At 65.9% G+C, this 15,081-nt stretch overlaps 1 protein-coding gene across 10 annotated transcripts in view; it reads right to left on the bottom strand.

The window, feature by feature from the left end:
- Positions 1–15,081, bottom strand: part of TMC6 (transmembrane channel like 6) — a 19,690-nt gene continuing 4,609 nt past the window's right edge. For 7 of the 10 annotated variants that reach the window (XM_045045272.1, XM_045045267.1, XM_045045271.1 and 4 more), the window contains 17 exons: positions 14,909–15,067; positions 13,587–13,692; positions 13,336–13,432; positions 12,904–13,164; positions 12,490–12,680; positions 11,132–11,276; positions 10,175–10,330; positions 9,707–9,858; positions 9,521–9,602; positions 9,197–9,294; positions 8,300–8,395; positions 7,959–8,034; positions 7,037–7,170; positions 6,750–6,926; positions 6,542–6,620; positions 4,780–4,847; positions 1–1,141 (listed from right to left, as the gene is read on the bottom strand). In XM_045045272.1, the coding sequence (XP_044901207.1) occupies positions 958–1,141; positions 4,780–4,847; positions 6,542–6,620; positions 6,750–6,926; positions 7,037–7,170; positions 7,959–8,034; positions 8,300–8,395; positions 9,197–9,294; positions 9,521–9,602; positions 9,707–9,858; positions 10,175–10,330; positions 11,132–11,276; positions 12,490–12,680; positions 12,904–13,164; positions 13,336–13,432; positions 13,587–13,692; positions 14,909–15,067 (2,261 nt within the window). In that variant the 3' untranslated portion in view covers positions 1–957. Of the gene's footprint in view, positions 1,142–2,758; positions 3,262–3,980; positions 4,059–4,779; positions 4,848–6,541; positions 6,621–6,749; positions 6,927–7,036; positions 7,171–7,958; positions 8,035–8,299; positions 8,396–9,196; positions 9,295–9,520; positions 9,603–9,706; positions 9,859–10,174; positions 10,331–11,131; positions 11,277–12,489; positions 12,681–12,903; positions 13,165–13,335; positions 13,433–13,586; positions 13,693–14,908; positions 15,068–15,081 lie in introns of those variants that run through there. The other 3 variants (XM_045045276.1, XM_045045275.1, XM_045045274.1) reach the window with 3 other exon arrangements.

Raw genomic sequence — 15,081 nt, forward strand, 5'->3', positions numbered from 1 at the left:
GTTTTTGTTTTTGTTTTTGTTTTTGTTTTCCCAAGGACAGGTATCCTCGATTTTCACTTTGTATGTGCTGGGGGAGAGAGCGCGCCCCTCTCTGATGGCCTCCGAGCCGACGCGAATAAGGAGACGGAGCTCCGGATGCCGGCTGGGTGGCGGATAATGTTCTCATTTGTCTCGTACCTTTGCAGTTCGCACTGAAGCCCCACCACGGATGGTCGAGAGCCTGAGACGCGGCCAGGGCCTGCGGCCCCCCGGCCCCCGCGACCCGGTTTGGGCGTCAGAAATATTTGAACAGAAGCGCATGATGGAGGTCTTCTGTGTTTCCTAGACGTTTCCTCGTTTATCCTTGCAAAACAACCCAAAATAAGCCGTGGAAGGTACGTTTCACGAAGCACTGTGCACGAGCAGAGCGGGAGTCCAGGCACGGCCAGGACGCGGTGGCTCTCGGTGCCGTATCTCCCCCCGGCGGCAGCCGAAAGGCGAACACTTCGGTTATGTTCTCGGGTCCGCGCCGAACACCGTGACCTTAGAACGGTTCCGGAAGCGTCGGCGCCTCTAATCATCAGGATGGTGAAGACGGTCTCTGGGAGGCAAGCCGGCACGTCCGCCGCTGTGACCACTCGCCCAGAGACTGGCAGGACGAGGGTCTGTCTCCACTCCCCTTCCGCAGCGGGAAGGCAGGCCCGTGGACTCCTGGCTCTGCCCCACCTCTTCGGAAAGCTGCGCAGGACCGCGCCGAGGGGCTCACGGTCCGGAGAAGCGCAAGACCAGAAGGGATGGAAGCCGGAAGCGGGGCAAAGCGCCCCCGGCACTCCCAACAAGCAGGTGCAGTGTCCAGGGTTTCTGCGAGAGAGCAAACTGGCAGCGCCTGCTCCCCAGGGCGACGGGCTCAGCGCCCCGAAAACATCCAAGGGGTGCGCCAGGCTGGAGGTGGGGCCGCCCCGGGCCCGGGAGGCCGGATCAGATTTTAACGGGCTGCGGAAAGCTGGGGACGGGGTGGGTGACCCTACGTAAGCCCAGGTCGGGAGTGACCAGGAGTGGGCAGCGGGGGTCCTGATGCCCACAGTACAAGAGGAGGCTCGGCGTCTGGAATCGAGAAGAGGGTAGGTGCGAAGCTGCGCTTTTTAAAACGTCCCGGCAACACCTGGGGAGAATGGCAGACAAAAGACCGGATGCCCGGTGGGTGGTAGCAGAGTATGCAGAGAAGGGGCTGTTCCAACAGCCAGGAGGCCCGAGGAGGAGGCATCAGGGGGAGGGGGAGGGGGAGGGTCCAGCACGGATTCTATGACGGGAGAGGAGACCGGAGATGCTGAGCAGCTGAGCCCATGTTCATTGACCAGAGCGAAACGGAGAGCAGCGTTTCAAGAAGATTCTTCCCTGGTGCAGTACGCTCGGGATGGATCGAGGGAAACCCGCAAGGAAGCGTGACCGGAGTCATAATTAATTTGCCAGCTTTGCACATCGCATCTCGGTGCAAACGCAGTTGATGAGCTCCCCTCGCGTGACGCTGTCTGACCAGGAACCGGATAAGTAGCAGGCCCGGCCGGCGCCCCGGTTTGGGAAACGGAAGCACGTTTCCCAACACCCCCTCCCTGGGCACTTCTGCCTTGGGCTTAAGAGACCGTGTCAGATGCTACACAAAGCTGCGTTAGAATTCTCTGGAAACTGTTTTTAAACTCCAGTGCCAGGACACCTCCCAAACTAAGCAAGCAGAATCCCTGGGGGCGGCCCCGGCCCCCGAGTTTTAGTCTCCCCATTTGGCTCCATTGAGCAGCCAGAGCCGTGCAGCAGTGGCCTGAAGGAATCTTGTCATCAGCCCAAAAGCTCCGTCAACCTCCTGGCCCCTGGAAGAGCAATTTTTTTCTTTTTTTTTTTTTTTTGCATTTATTTTATTTTTGAGGGACAGAGACAGAGGGTGAGTGGGGGAGGGGCAGAGAGACAGAATGTGAAGCAGGCTCCAGGCTCCGAGCTGTCAGCACAGAGCCCGATGTGGGGCTTGAACCCACGAACCGCGAGATCATGACCTAAGCTGCAGACACTCAGCCGACTGAGCCACCCAGGCGCCCCTGAAAGCAATTTCTAAGTGCTCAGTTGACCTCTTTTGGCAATTATAGATCACTTTTTTTTTTTTTTAAGCAAAATCCCCGTGCCAAGCATGGTGCTAAGCACCGTACAGGACCTGTCATTTGCTCCAGCAGCCCCACGAGGTGAGGAACCCGGCTGGGCAAGGTCACAGAGCAGGCGCGAGGCTATCCGCTCAGAAGGGTCAGGATCCGGGCCCGTCCGACGCCCCGGCCCTTGCGCAGGCCCGATCCCCCGGGGGCTCCGGCGCAGGAGGAACGTGGTGAGATGCGCTGACCCGAGGACCTTGAGGCCACACGCTGTCAGAAACAGCACGACGGGAGGCGGGTGTCCAGGAGGAGAGTGGGCTCACGTGAGAGCCGGGCCGGCAGGAGTCAGCGCTGCGGTCCTGGGGCAGAATTTCTTCAGAAAACCTCTGTTTTGCTCTTAAGGTCTTTCAACCGATTGGGTAAGGCCCACACACATTATTGGGGATAATCTCCCTAAAGTCGGCTGGCTGTGCGTGCTAAACACACCCGCGAAACACCCTAACGGCAGCGCCCGAGTTAGTGCTCGAGCGAGTGAGGGACACACACAGCCGTCACAGGCGGTAGCTCTACAGAAACCTGGGCGGGCCTTTGACTTGTCAGAGCAGTTTGGCCTGACCTCACAGGGGCCACGAGGCAGCTCAAACTGGGAGTGGTCTGTCTGTGCCCGTTTAGAGGCAGGTGTCAGGAAGGGCGTGTCGCAGAGTCCTTGGCCAGCCTCCCTCCGTCTGGACGCCCGTCCAACTTCACCCCGACGTGCTCGTGCCCAGGATGAGCACCAGCCATCTGCAGGGATCCCTAAGGCCCGTGTTGGGACTGGCCACGGCAAGCCGGGAATCGAGCTGTCGGGGGCATCGAGGGCGCCGCCCCCCACCTACAGAGAGTGCCGGGTGAGCCTCCGGGGCCACATCAGCGGATGGACCTGTCCCCGCACATCTGCGAACAGTCCTACGCGCCCCCACCCCCCGTGAGACCGTCCTCGGAGAGGGGACGGTTCGGGTGGGCGTGGGCCCGGCTGGGGGCACTGCTGGTGGTGGTGTCTCCGCCGTGGGCTCGCTTGGCGCTCCCCGCTGCCTCGCCCAGGCCCGAGCTGTGCTCTTCTGGATTCCCCAGTGGGATGAGGAGTCGTGGGGCCATCTCCCCGGCTGCCACAGACCTGCGTGCTGGCCGCCCCTCTGCCTGGCAGGCTCCTGTCCCTGTGGCCCGCTGCTAACTGGGACGCCGTCCCCCAGCCTCCCTGACTGTGCTCTCCACACCCCCGGCCCTGTGACCGCGGGATACCACCGCTGAGAGCTCTGTCACCCTGGACACCCCCCACACTTGCTCCTTGCCTGCCTGGCTGCCCGCACAGGTGCCAGCCACCTGGCACAGGCTGGCCAGGGGCGCCTGTCAAGCTGTGGGTTGGCCCGCCTGCCATCTGAGGCTCTGCCAGCAGAGGGCGCCCTGTGCTTAGCGCCAGACCCTCGCACCCTGCGGAGGGAGGGAAGAGAAGCCTCCAGCCAGAAAGAGGAAATAAAGGGGCCCTAGGTTCCCACGCCCTCCGCCTGGACGTCATCCGCAGGCGAGGGGAGGGGACACAGCACAGTGGTGCTTGGGCGCCCGGCTGGCTCGGCTCTGAGCACAGACTCCCGAGAGAGGCCCATTCTGCAAAATATTTTTACCAGAATAAATAGAGTCCCGAGCAGGATCTAGTCCACTGGGGGGGGCTCCAGCCCCACTCGCCCACCCTCCAGCTCCAGCCTCGATGGGCTGCAGAGTCCTATCACCCCCCCGCCCCCCGTGGCCCAGTGGGGTTGTCCGGTGCATGCGCCGTCTCAGGTTGGCGTCTCTGCCTGCGGGGCCATGGAAACGGAGGGTGACGGGCACGGGCCGTACTTGTGAGTGGATGCAGGGCTGTCCTAGCGGGCGTCCGGATCCTCCTCGAGCCTCTCGGCCTCCTGGGTTCTACCACCCCTGCCAGAAGGGGGAGTCAGCAAGGGGCCCCTCTGTCCTGGGGGCAGCAGCGGGTCACCCACCCAGGAGGCTGAGAAGTCATCCCGCCAGCCTGGCTGAAGCCAGACACCCAGCAGCCCTTGTCAGGGGCTGCACTCAGACACCCCCCCCCCCCCGCCCCCGCCCCAGCCAAGGGTAAAGAAGCTTCTGGAGAGCCTGAAAGGGGCTGGACAGACCTCCAGTGTGTCTGTAGGCTGGGCGGGGCTGTCAGACGGCTCAGTCTACAGGTTCCTGCTGCCCAGGGATGAGCCCCGGGGCCTGGATTGCCCTCCTCAGCCTGCCCAACGTGCCCGGGCGGGGCGGGAGTCTGTCCCCAGGTGTCTGTCTTTCCGGGCAGCAGGAAGACGGGTGGGCTTGCCCACACGTAAGAGAGGAGCAAGGAGAAGGGAGCAAGCTGCACCACCCCGCCCGGAGCGTGCACCCCCCGGGAACTGAGGGGCCAGCTCTCGGGCACCCCAGCTTAGAAAGAAAAGGGCGTGGCAGGGAGGACAGGAGGGGAAGGGCCTCAGAGCCCAGCTCGACCCCACCCCTGCACACGCTTCTCCTCTGCCTTCCTTTGCCCACCAGACTTCACCATGCCTGAGCAGGGAAGGTGGGAAGGAGAGCAGCCGGGGAGGCCAGCACCCCCGCCCTCCTCACCCCTGCTCTGCACCAAGTGCCTGACCCCGCCATGGCCCCTCACCTGCTCCTCTCCTTCTTCTCGTAGACAGAGTGAAGCTTGTTGATCAAGAAGATTTTGTCTTCCCCCTCCTAGAAAGGCCAGAACACAGAGAGTGAGGGAACAGTTGTCCATCCGTCTGTTCAGAACGGTCCTTAGGGAGCTCACAAGGACTGTTGGACAGGACAAGCACAAAAGGTTTAAGGGGGAAAGAGGCACCAAACGAGGATGGAAAAACCAAGAGCCAGGCAATGGGCATACATAGAGATCTAAGCTTCCTAGCGGCCAAGGTGAAAAGGGAAATGTAATCGGGGGCCCAGTGAAGGCCACAGAGTCAGCCTGACCCAATCTAAAACTGGTCCTGCCACTTACTAACTCTGCACTGGGCAAATTACCTCCTCTCTGACCTCAGAGTCACCATCTGTAAAAGGGAGATAAGAATGTCTGCCTCATAGGGCTTGTGTCCCTTTCTACTGTTGCTCTGACCAATTACCACAAACTTAGCAGCTGAAGACAACACAAATTCATCCTTCGGTTCTGGAGATCGGAAGTCCAAAATGGGTCTCACTGGGCCTAGGATCAAGGTGTCGGCCAAACCGGCTCCTTCCAGAGACTCTGGGGAGCGTCCTGGCTTGCTTTCTCCGGCTTCTGCAACCCGCCCACAGCCCTGGGCTCGGGGCCCTCTCCGTCCCAACTGGTGGATCTGGAGGGCTGTGCGCTCAGTCAGCCACCCAGTTTCCCAGGCCCCGGGAAAAGCCACTCGGGGAGCTAGCTGAGCTCAGACCTGCAGCCCCCAAGGCCGCAGACCTGGGGCGGGGCCTGGCCTTGGGCAGACGCAGTCTGCAAGGGCCCGCCTGGAGACCCGTCCTAACGCCTGGAGACCCGTCCTAACGCTGGCCCCACTGGCCGAGAACTAGCAGGTGGAGCTGTGCGGCCCCCACCCTCACCCCCAGCTGGACGAGGCGCGGCCCCCAGCCCCACGTGGATGCCGGGCCACAGGCACAGCTGGCCCCAAAGTGGCCCGAGCATTGGGTGCACGAGTGAAAAACCCCAGAAGGAAAACAGCCCTGGGAGGGCGGCGTCTGTGCGGGGACCCGCTGTCGCCGGCCGGTCCCCCCCGAGCACCCAGCCCGGACCCGGGCAAGACACCTTCCCCAGCTGGGAAAATGCCACCCAAGCGACCCAGATGCCACAGCCACGTGCTTTTAACATGACAGGAGGTCCAGTAACCCAGCGGGGAAAGAGCCACGCTCGGGGCAGGAGGGACGGTCCGCAGAGCAGGGCCGGGCGGCCTCTCCGCGTGGGCTTGGGCGGCAGGGGACCGGCGGATCCCGAGGGGTCCCAGGAGGGAGCCGCGCCCCGGGCTTCGGGCCCACCCTGCCCCTCACACTTTCCCGACAAACTGCAACGTGCTTCGTAAAAATGTTTTAAATCCCCACCCGCTTTCAACCTCACTCCCCTGGTTTCTGAAACGGAGGCACAGAACGGGGTCCGCAACCTGACATGAGTCCCCTAGGGAGTCCAGCAGCTGTTTCCATGTCTCAGAGATCCTCACAGAGACTCCCCACCCCGCAGGGCCGCACACCCTGTCCCCGGGGGGTCTCTGCCACCCGCCCGCCTCCCTCCTCACCTCCCTCCTCACCTCGGCTTAGTACAAACCACACACAGTCCCCGGTGGTGTCACGTGTTTCGCAAATAGACCCTTTCAGCAGCCCGGGTGGGTGGGTGGGGGGTGGGGCTCAGCGAGCAGGTGGCCCGCAGGGCAGGGGGTGGGAGGGGCACTCACATTGCTGATCTGCTCCCGGAGGAGGCAGATGACCTTCCGCTGGCCCTTCACCACCTGGATGTTGAGGTAGATCACAGCCCTGCAGGAAATGGGGGAGTCGGTTGGGGTCGGGGTGGGGGGGGAGGGGGGACGGACAGGATGGGGCCTCCCCCCTCCCCCCCCCCGCGGGCCAGTCCTTCCCCCGGAAGCCCCGCCCACCCGCACTCACAGCAGCAGGGCCGACACCAGGTAGACGGGGAAGGTGTTTTCCACCAGGTACCGGTGGACCCAGGGCAGCCAGGAGACCCTAGGGCCCGCCTTCTCCAGGCGCCGCACCCACACCTTGCCCGCCTCGTACATGGTGTCCAGGGTCCGGAAGGGGCCGCAGGTGCTGGAGGGCTTCACCCTGGGGGAGGACGGCGGCCGGCGCGTCACCCCACACCGCGGCGCCTCCGGAATCCAGGGCCGACCCCGCGCCCCCGCCCCCCCGCCCCCAGGCGGCCAGCACCCACTCACTGCCACACGGCATAGCAGAGGAAGACGGCGGCTCCCAGGAAGGACGGGAAGCAGAGCAGCGAGATGAAGACGGTGCTCATGTGGGAGGCCAGCCAGGGCCTGCGGGGCGCCTGGCAGTTGGCCATCAGGCTCGTCTGGGGGCAGAGGGACAAAGGCTGCGCTCTGCCACTGCCCTGCCGCCTCGGGCCACCCCCCCCCCCCAGGCCCGGCAGGGGGTCTCCCGCGGGGGAGGGGCCCTGAGCCCAGACCCCAGGACAGGACGGGCTCCTCCCCCCCCCCCCCCCCACGGAAGCAGACCCTCCGCGTGTGAGCCTGCGGGGTGGGGAGAGCCGGCCAGGCCAGTCTCCTGCTTTACAGGGGGGAGACCGAGGCACAGGCGGGGGGGGGGCTCGTCCACCGTCCCTCGTGTGCGGAAGAGTCCATAGAAACAACCGCCCGGCTGACTGAAGGTCTCTGCTGGGGCGGGCACCGTGCCCGGTGCTTTATGAACGTCGCCTCCAGCAGGGCACTGTCCCCATCGCCCAGACGAGGAAACAGAGGGCCAGAGAGAACCTGGTTCCCAACCCCGACCCGCTTCCCTCGGCCCAGGTCGAGGCCTCCGCTCAGAGCAGCTCCCAGCGCCAGGCCCTGAGGCCCAGCGCGCTGGAGTGCCCAGCAACACCCAGGGACCCGACAGGATGCCACCCAGCCTGTGAAAGGCAGTAAGGCGGTGGGGGAGGGGGGGGAGGGGGGTAGTCGGCTGTTCCCCGGGGACCATGGGACTGACCCCAGAGGGAGCCCGGGGATGCCGGCCCCAGACCACTCGGGCCGAGGGGAGGGTTCCAAAGCCGGGGCTCCAGGTCCAGCAGCCCAGTGACCCGCCCTGGCTGCACACTCTCCCGAGGCCCTGCCACCCTCCTGGGGACCCAGCGGGCACCTTTACCTTCTTGATGTAGAAGAGAAACACCAGCTTGATGATCTGGACGGCAGGGAGGAGGGGAGCAAAGAGGACCCCCAGCCTGGGGAGACAGGGGCGGGGGCTGCAGTCCAGAGGCTGGGGTCGCGACCCCTGTGCCGCACCCCAGGGCTACCGTGGCCCGGCCCGGGGTCAGACCTCCCGGCCGCACCCCAAGGCCGGGCCGGGCTCAGGAGCCTGGGAGGGGAGGGGTCGGGGCCCGCGCCCGCGTCGGTCCAGAGTCCCACGGCGGGGCCCTGCTATGGTCCCGAGCGGGGAAGGGGGCTCCGCCTTGGCCGGGCAGTGGCAGGCCGGCGGAAGATGCTCACCAGGTCAGGGTCTGCCCGTAAATCAGCTCCAGAACGTTCCCGGCAATGTCAAACTCCGGCTTCTCCTTCCTCTTAAGCTTCCTCTCGGAGATGAGCCTGGGGCAGAGGAGCCGCTGAGGATCACTTAGGAGGCCCAGGCCCAGAGACCGGTCCCCGCAGGCAGGCACCCCGGCCGGTGACCCTCCCCTCGGGCCGAGCCGCCCGCCCTGCCGGCCCCCCTCAGGCACCCAGCTGATGTCAGGGCACAGGGCGGGCCGAGGCCCCAACCTGAGGGGCTCCAGGCTGCAGCTGACTTCCTCCCAGTCTTTTTTCTGGTTTTTTTTTGTTTTGTTTTTTTTAAGGAAACTCCACACCCACGTGGGGCTTGAACCCACGACCCCAAGATGATGAGTCGCACGTTCCACTGACCCAGCCCGCCGGGCGCACCATCCCCCCTCCCCCCACCCCTCAGTCTCTGTTCAACGTCCAGGCTTCACACGCTTCACTGTTAAACATCCCTTTTTTTTAATTGCTATCAAATGCGTATGTTCCCGGAAAAAAAAACACAAACAGAAGAAAATAAAAACACTTCCAGCGTCAGCACCTGCAGCGCCCTGAAAACGTCCCTCTCCTTCCTTCCTTCCCTTTTTTCCCCTTTGCCCAAGACTGAGATCATACATCATTTTGAAAACTCTTCCCCCACCCCCGATCTAAAAAGAAAACGGGGGTGGGGGGTATATCCTGTCTTGGGCTTTTCTCGGTTTGATGACGTACAGAAGAGGCGTCGTGGGTGCGGGTCGACGGCCCCGATCCGGGAGGCGAGGCCCGGTTTCCAGGGGATCCCTGCCTGCCCTGCCAGCGGGGGGCGGGGGGGGGTGGCAGGTGCCCAGGAGGCAGGTGCGGGGACCGGGACCTCACCTCCACACCAGCTCCCCGAAAAGCGTGTCCAGCAGTATAAAGATGAAATCCAGCACCATTAGCCGGTACAGCTCCTGGCCCACAAAGTTCTCCCAGCACTGAAACAGACCGGGCCTCAGCCCCCTGTGCCCCTGGTGCCCCCGCCACCCTGCCCGCCCCAGCAGCCCAGCTGGGGGCCCTCCCATCGTCCCATCGGCCGCAGACCAGGCCAGAGGCGCCACACGGCGGGTGCCCCCCAGCCCTCGCAGCAGGGCTGCCCCCTCCCCCCCCCGCGACGGGCCCGCGGCCTCACGCCTCCCCAGCGCCACCCAGGTCCCCCCTCACCTGGTCCCTCAGGGCGCCCACCCTGCGGCCCAGCCAGTGGTAGCAAAGAATCCCCAGGATGACCATCTTGAGGATGAGGTTCCTGGACAGGACGGGGAGGCGGGGGCGGTGCTGAGACAGGGGTGCCCGGGGGGGGGACAGGGGTCGTGCCCCAGGAAGCTCCACCCGCCCTGCCTGCACACACACCTGCAGACGGCCACGTACACCTGCAGCACTGGGGAGTCGTGTCGCTCCAGGGCCGCCAGGCCGCGGTACAGGTAGGGGGCCCCCAGGTTGAGGAGGCAGACCACCACCGGCAGGGCCAGCAGCGCCCCCCCCTGCTCAGCAGACACGGGGCTCTGCGGGAGGGGAGGAGGGGGCGGCCGTCTGGGCAGGTGCGCTGGCGGAGGGAGGGGCCCAACCGCCCCGCAGCACCTCCCTCCTTCCCTCCCCCAGAATACGCCCACCCCAGTCCTCAAGTTCAACCCACACGGGAAGGGGGTGGGGACACAGGTGCCGGGGGAAAAAAAAAAAAAAGAAAGAAAAGAAGAAACTAAAAGATCAGAAGGCGGGGGAGAAGGCGCAGGGGCCCGGTCACCGGGGACCCATCCCTAATGAAGCAGGGTTCTGACCCCCTGCCCAGAGCTCCCGGGGCCGCCCGCTCCCCGCCCGCACCTGGATCATGAGCTCGGAGAAGGCGTAGACGGCCACGGTGCAGCCCAGCGTGATCGCCAGACACAGCAGCCACACGAGGCCCAGCACCGCCACCTGCCTCAGCCGCCCGCACACGCTCCGGGGACCCTGCCGCAGCTGCCCCTCGGCCAGCAGCTCCTGCGGGCGGCAGCCAGCCCGTCACGAACCCCGTGACAGACGCGCGGAGACAGGCAGACGCGTGGGCGACACTCGCGGGGACAAAGAGGGACCTGAGCCCCCCTGCCACCTGCCGTGGGGGGGGGGGTGGCCGGCTGACCGGGAGCCCTGGGGTGTGAAGGCCGCCGGGCCACCCACGGGAGCTCCCTGAGGGGCGAGGGCCCATCAGCCGGGTCAAAGCTGGGGGATCCCCGGACACGAACCCCGGGCAGGCAGAGAACCCACAAGGCCCAGCTGGGCTACCGGCCTCGGACAAGGGACCAAACCTCGGCTCTCAGTTTGCTCACTGACAGCACAGGAAGAGAACAGTCCCTGCTTGCCCCGGGCCACGGGGGCGGGGCAGGGCTGCGTGCAGGCGGGAGCCCCGGGGCCTCTTCCCGCTGGGGGACCAGAGAACACGGGGACTCCTGGCCCAGGGCCCCAAGAGCAGCCTCGAGGACAGGCCGACAGCAACGACCCACCCTGAGCACGCCTGCCCACCAAAACCCGCTGTGAGCGGCGCGTCCCGGGTACGTGGGCTCCTGCACATTCGAGGACCGGGGACACTAGCCCCTGCCAGCAGACAGCCCCGAGAGAGAGGTGTGCACGGGAGGAAAATCCAGGATGATTCCCGGGGCCACCCCGTGTCCGGAACCCACTGTGAGCAGGGCCAAGACCCGCCCCCTGCCCGCCACACGCAGGAGACACAGGCCAGGACTGGCACTGCGGGGACACAGGGACGCAGGGTCGGGGCAGCAGCCCCAGGGCCCCCGAGCAGCTCACCTTCAGATGGGTTCGGATGTTGTCGTGCTGGAGGCGGGAGGCCCGTCTCTGAGTCACCTTGTGGTCCCAGGAGCAGAACACGGTGATGGCATGAACCCCCGAGGTGCTGCCCACCCGGTAGCTCTCCCCAAAAGAGTGTGACATGCTGGGAGGAGCAGAGCCAGGCAGAGAGGTGACGAGGGGCACAGAGGGCAGGAGAAGGCAGTCAGGACACTCCCTGCAGCCGAAACCCACCACCCGCTCAGAGGAGCCCTCCCAGCGCTACGTCGGCCTCCCGCCACCCACCCCCCTCTCCTCCAGCCCTGCGCTCCGGGCATCCCGCTGCAGACCGCTGGCCACCCTCGATCAAGCCTGTCATCAGGCCTGTCTCATACGGTACCCGCCAGCCATACGCAGCTAGACGAGGGCTGCGGCTCCAGGACCCACTGATGTGGCCGGCTGCAGAATATGCCGCTGACCCCAGGGCCTTTGCACTGCCTGTGCCGAGAACCAAAACACTTTCCTCTGCTTCTCCCCTGCCTGCTCGTGTTTAACCTCCCTGTCTGACACGCCCCTCGGAAGCCAGCCTGACTCGTTCTCCCACGCTCCATAACAGTCGGCAAAGGCCTCTAAGACTCTGGATTTTCCCAGCCTCCTCACTGGTCTGTCTGCTCCCCTAGACAGCAAGTTCCTCGAGGGCAGAACCTGTGCTCATTCACCTTCCTGCCCCGAGCTGAGCACAGCGAGTGTTTGTGGGGTAGACAAAGTGTTGAGTGGGTGGGTAGAAGGAGGGAAGGAGGGAAGGGAGGGAGGGAGGAAGGAAGGAAGGAAGGAAGGAAGGAAGGAAGGAGGAGGGAGGGAGGGAGGGAGGAGGAAGGGAGGGAGGGAGGAGGAGGAGGGAAGGAGGGAGGGAGGGAGGAGGAGGGAGGGAGGGAGGGAGGAGGAAGGGAGGGAGGGAGGAGGAGGAGGAGGGAAGGAGGGAGGGAGGGAGGAGGAGGGAGGGAGGGAGGGGAGGAGGGTGGGAGGGAGGGAAGGAGGAAGGAGGGAGGGAGGGAGGAAGGAGGGAAGGAGGGAGGGAGGGAGGAGGAAGGGAGGGAGGGAGGAGGAAGGAAGGAAGGAGGGAGGGAGGAAGGAAGGAGGGAGGGAGGGAGGGGAGGAGGGAGGAAGGGACGGGAGGAGGGAAGGAGGGAGGGAGGGAGGGAGGGAGGGAGCGAGGCAGGAAGGAGGGAGGGAGGGAGGGAGGAGGGAGGGAGGGAGGGAGAGAGGAGGAAAGGAAAGAAGGATGGACAGACGGACGGATGGAAGGAAGGGTCCCCGAATGAACGGACGGGCGCTGACGAGTTGTGCTCCGAGCAGGTCATTGGGTGCGGGGCCCTTACCTGTACACCAGGGTGATGCAGGTGATAAAGAAGGCTCCGCCCACAGTGAAGAGGTAGGCCAGGGGCATGTTGTAGGGCAGGCCGTCGGTCTCGCGGCCACACTGACCGCCATCCGGGGCGGGCACGCACGGCGGGTTCAGCGTGCTGTTGCTGTAGTAGCCGTAGTACATGACGGTGTGGGTGAGACGGCCCTGCAGGCAGGAGGCCCCGCCGCGTCAGGGACGTTCCCACGCCCGACCGGGCCCCGGGCTTCGCGAGGCAGAGGAGGGCACCCGTGGGGGCACGGGGCGAGGAGAAAGGCAGAGCAGGGGAAGGGCCGGGGCCGGGGTGGGGGGAGAGCAGGTAGGTGGGCCAAGGGCCACAGCCGAGTCGGGCCCCCCCCCCCAGCCACGGACACCCCGACCGAGCCCTCACCCCGCCCGTGAGCAGCTCCAGGCCCGTGAAGGCGGGGACAGGGCCCGGGGAGGCTGGTGGCGGGAAGGCGGCCTGCACGCCCACGACAAAGGCCAGCAGGGGCAGCAGCAGGAGGGCGTTGAAGGCCAGCAGGGTCTTGAGGAAGAGGAAGTAGGAGAGCACGCTGGAGCCGAACTGGCCTCCGATCCGCTTCAGGGCGTAGCGCCAGGGCTTCAGGCCGTGCAGACCCGCCAGCAGCCAGAGCCCCAGGCCGTGCAGGGCCTGTGGGCACCAAGGCGAGAAGGGAAGCAGGGTCAGCCCCCAGCTCCCGGGTTGGGCGGGGGGGGGGGGGGGGGGGGGGGGGGGGGAGAGCCCACCAAGAGGACAGCTGGGGACCAAAGCCCCCCCCCCCACCTGGCGGCCCTGGGCCCATCCCAGACCGGAGGCTCCTACCAGGACGCAGGTGTCTCGGAGCCAACCGCAGCAGGGGAAGAGCCCACGCCGGCCCCGCCGCTCCCTGGGCTTCCCCGTCAGGGTCCGGCTCTCCTCTCTGGGCGCGGAGGCAACGTCGCGGTTGGACCAGGGATGGACCCAGCTCCCTCCCCGCCCGCTGCAAGCTTGGGGGGGGGGGGGCCTTCTCACCGACCACCCAGCCCGGCCAGGGAAGCGGGTGCGGGGGCCGCCCGGGCCCGATGGGCACTGACCGCAGGCTGCGTTTCTCAGCCAGGCCCAAGGGCATTCCCTTCAGCATGTGGCCCCGCTGGGCCACCGTCAGGCTCTGGAGCTCCTTCACCAGCAGGGACCGCTTCTCTGCAGGAGGACGGAGGACGCACTCGGGTCGGTTCCCGCCGTACCCCTCCCGCACCTGTGGCCGTGACCCCGGACAAGCCTGTCCGCCCCCGCGGCCCCACCCCAACACACACCTCTGCCCGCCCAGGCCCAGGAGGCCGGCTCCCCTCTGCTCGTGCCGCCCAAGCCAGCCCGGCCATGCCCGCCTGTGTTCCCGCACCAGCCGTCTCCACTCTCCCCCACCTCCTCGACCCTGACTCTCCTCCTGAGCCCCCACAAGCACCTTGCTCTGACCCCCGTTGCACCTGAGCCCCCGCCCCCCTCCCGTCCCCACCCTGGTCAGCAGCGATGAGGTCCAACCCCAGCCCCGACCACGGCCCACGACACCAGCTCTCGTGGGGTGGCGGGGGAGGGCGCCGCCTGGAGACCCGCCCCTCCCTCTCTCATGTCCACCACCACCCTGGGAGGGGGCAGCCCTCCAACCCCAAGTTCCCAGACAAGAGGTGACACTCGGAAAGCTGACGGACACCCGGCCCGGTTTGCAAAGTGAAGCTGGAAAGTTCACCCTGACCCTGGAGCCCGCGCCTCCCTGCGCGCTGTCCGTCCCCTGCCGCAGGGCCTCGAGCAAACTGGGGAGGAGACAGGAGGGGCCCCAACACAGTGCCTGAGCTCTGGGCACCTGAACACCAGAGGATACCAGGTTGAAGGCCAACCCGTGACACTGGCCCTGCTACAACCACCGTCCCTTGTCCTCTAGCCCCTCCACACCGGCCTCCCACCTCAGGGCCTTTGCACGTGCCCCTCTGCTCTAGTGTCACTTCTTCCAGGAAGCCTCCCTGATTCCCCCTCCCGCAGCATGCCTTTCCTCCGTCGCCCTTATCTGTGCTTTAATCATCTGCTTTTCCATTGAGTTGGTTCCATCTGTTTCGCTGCCGGTGAGCCAGACCCGGTCAGGGACTTTCCCACACTTGACCCAGCCCCAGGTTCATCGCACCCCAAAGCCGAGACCGGCATATGCAATGGGTGCTCAGCGTGGGAGTGCGTGGGCCAGGCGTTTCCGACCGGTACCCGCCCCGGGCCAAACCCTTCTCGGCCCGAAGGCCCCGCTTCTGGGCCGCCCCTGCCCCCCCCACCATGGCAAGGCCTCACGAGGCCTGGCAGCCTTCGGGCAGCCCCGCAGCAGGAGGGGAGCCGGCCTGGGCTCCGACCCACCAAGGCGCGGGGCCCACTCACTCACCCTCCTCCTCGAGGGCCGCGGGGTCCAGCTCCAGGTCATAGAGGCGGAGGCTGGGCCGGGCCGAGCGCCCCACGCCCCCGAGCTGGGGCCGGCTGACCCTGCGCCGAAGCCGCACCGTGCGGTTGTAGTACTGGGAGATGATGGCCCCGCGGCTGCGGCCTGCAGGGGGGGCG

The sequence above is a fragment of the Felis catus genome, chromosome E1 (assembly GCF_018350175.1).
Source record: "Felis catus isolate Fca126 chromosome E1, F.catus_Fca126_mat1.0, whole genome shotgun sequence".
NCBI lineage: Eukaryota > Metazoa > Chordata > Mammalia > Carnivora > Felidae > Felis > Felis catus.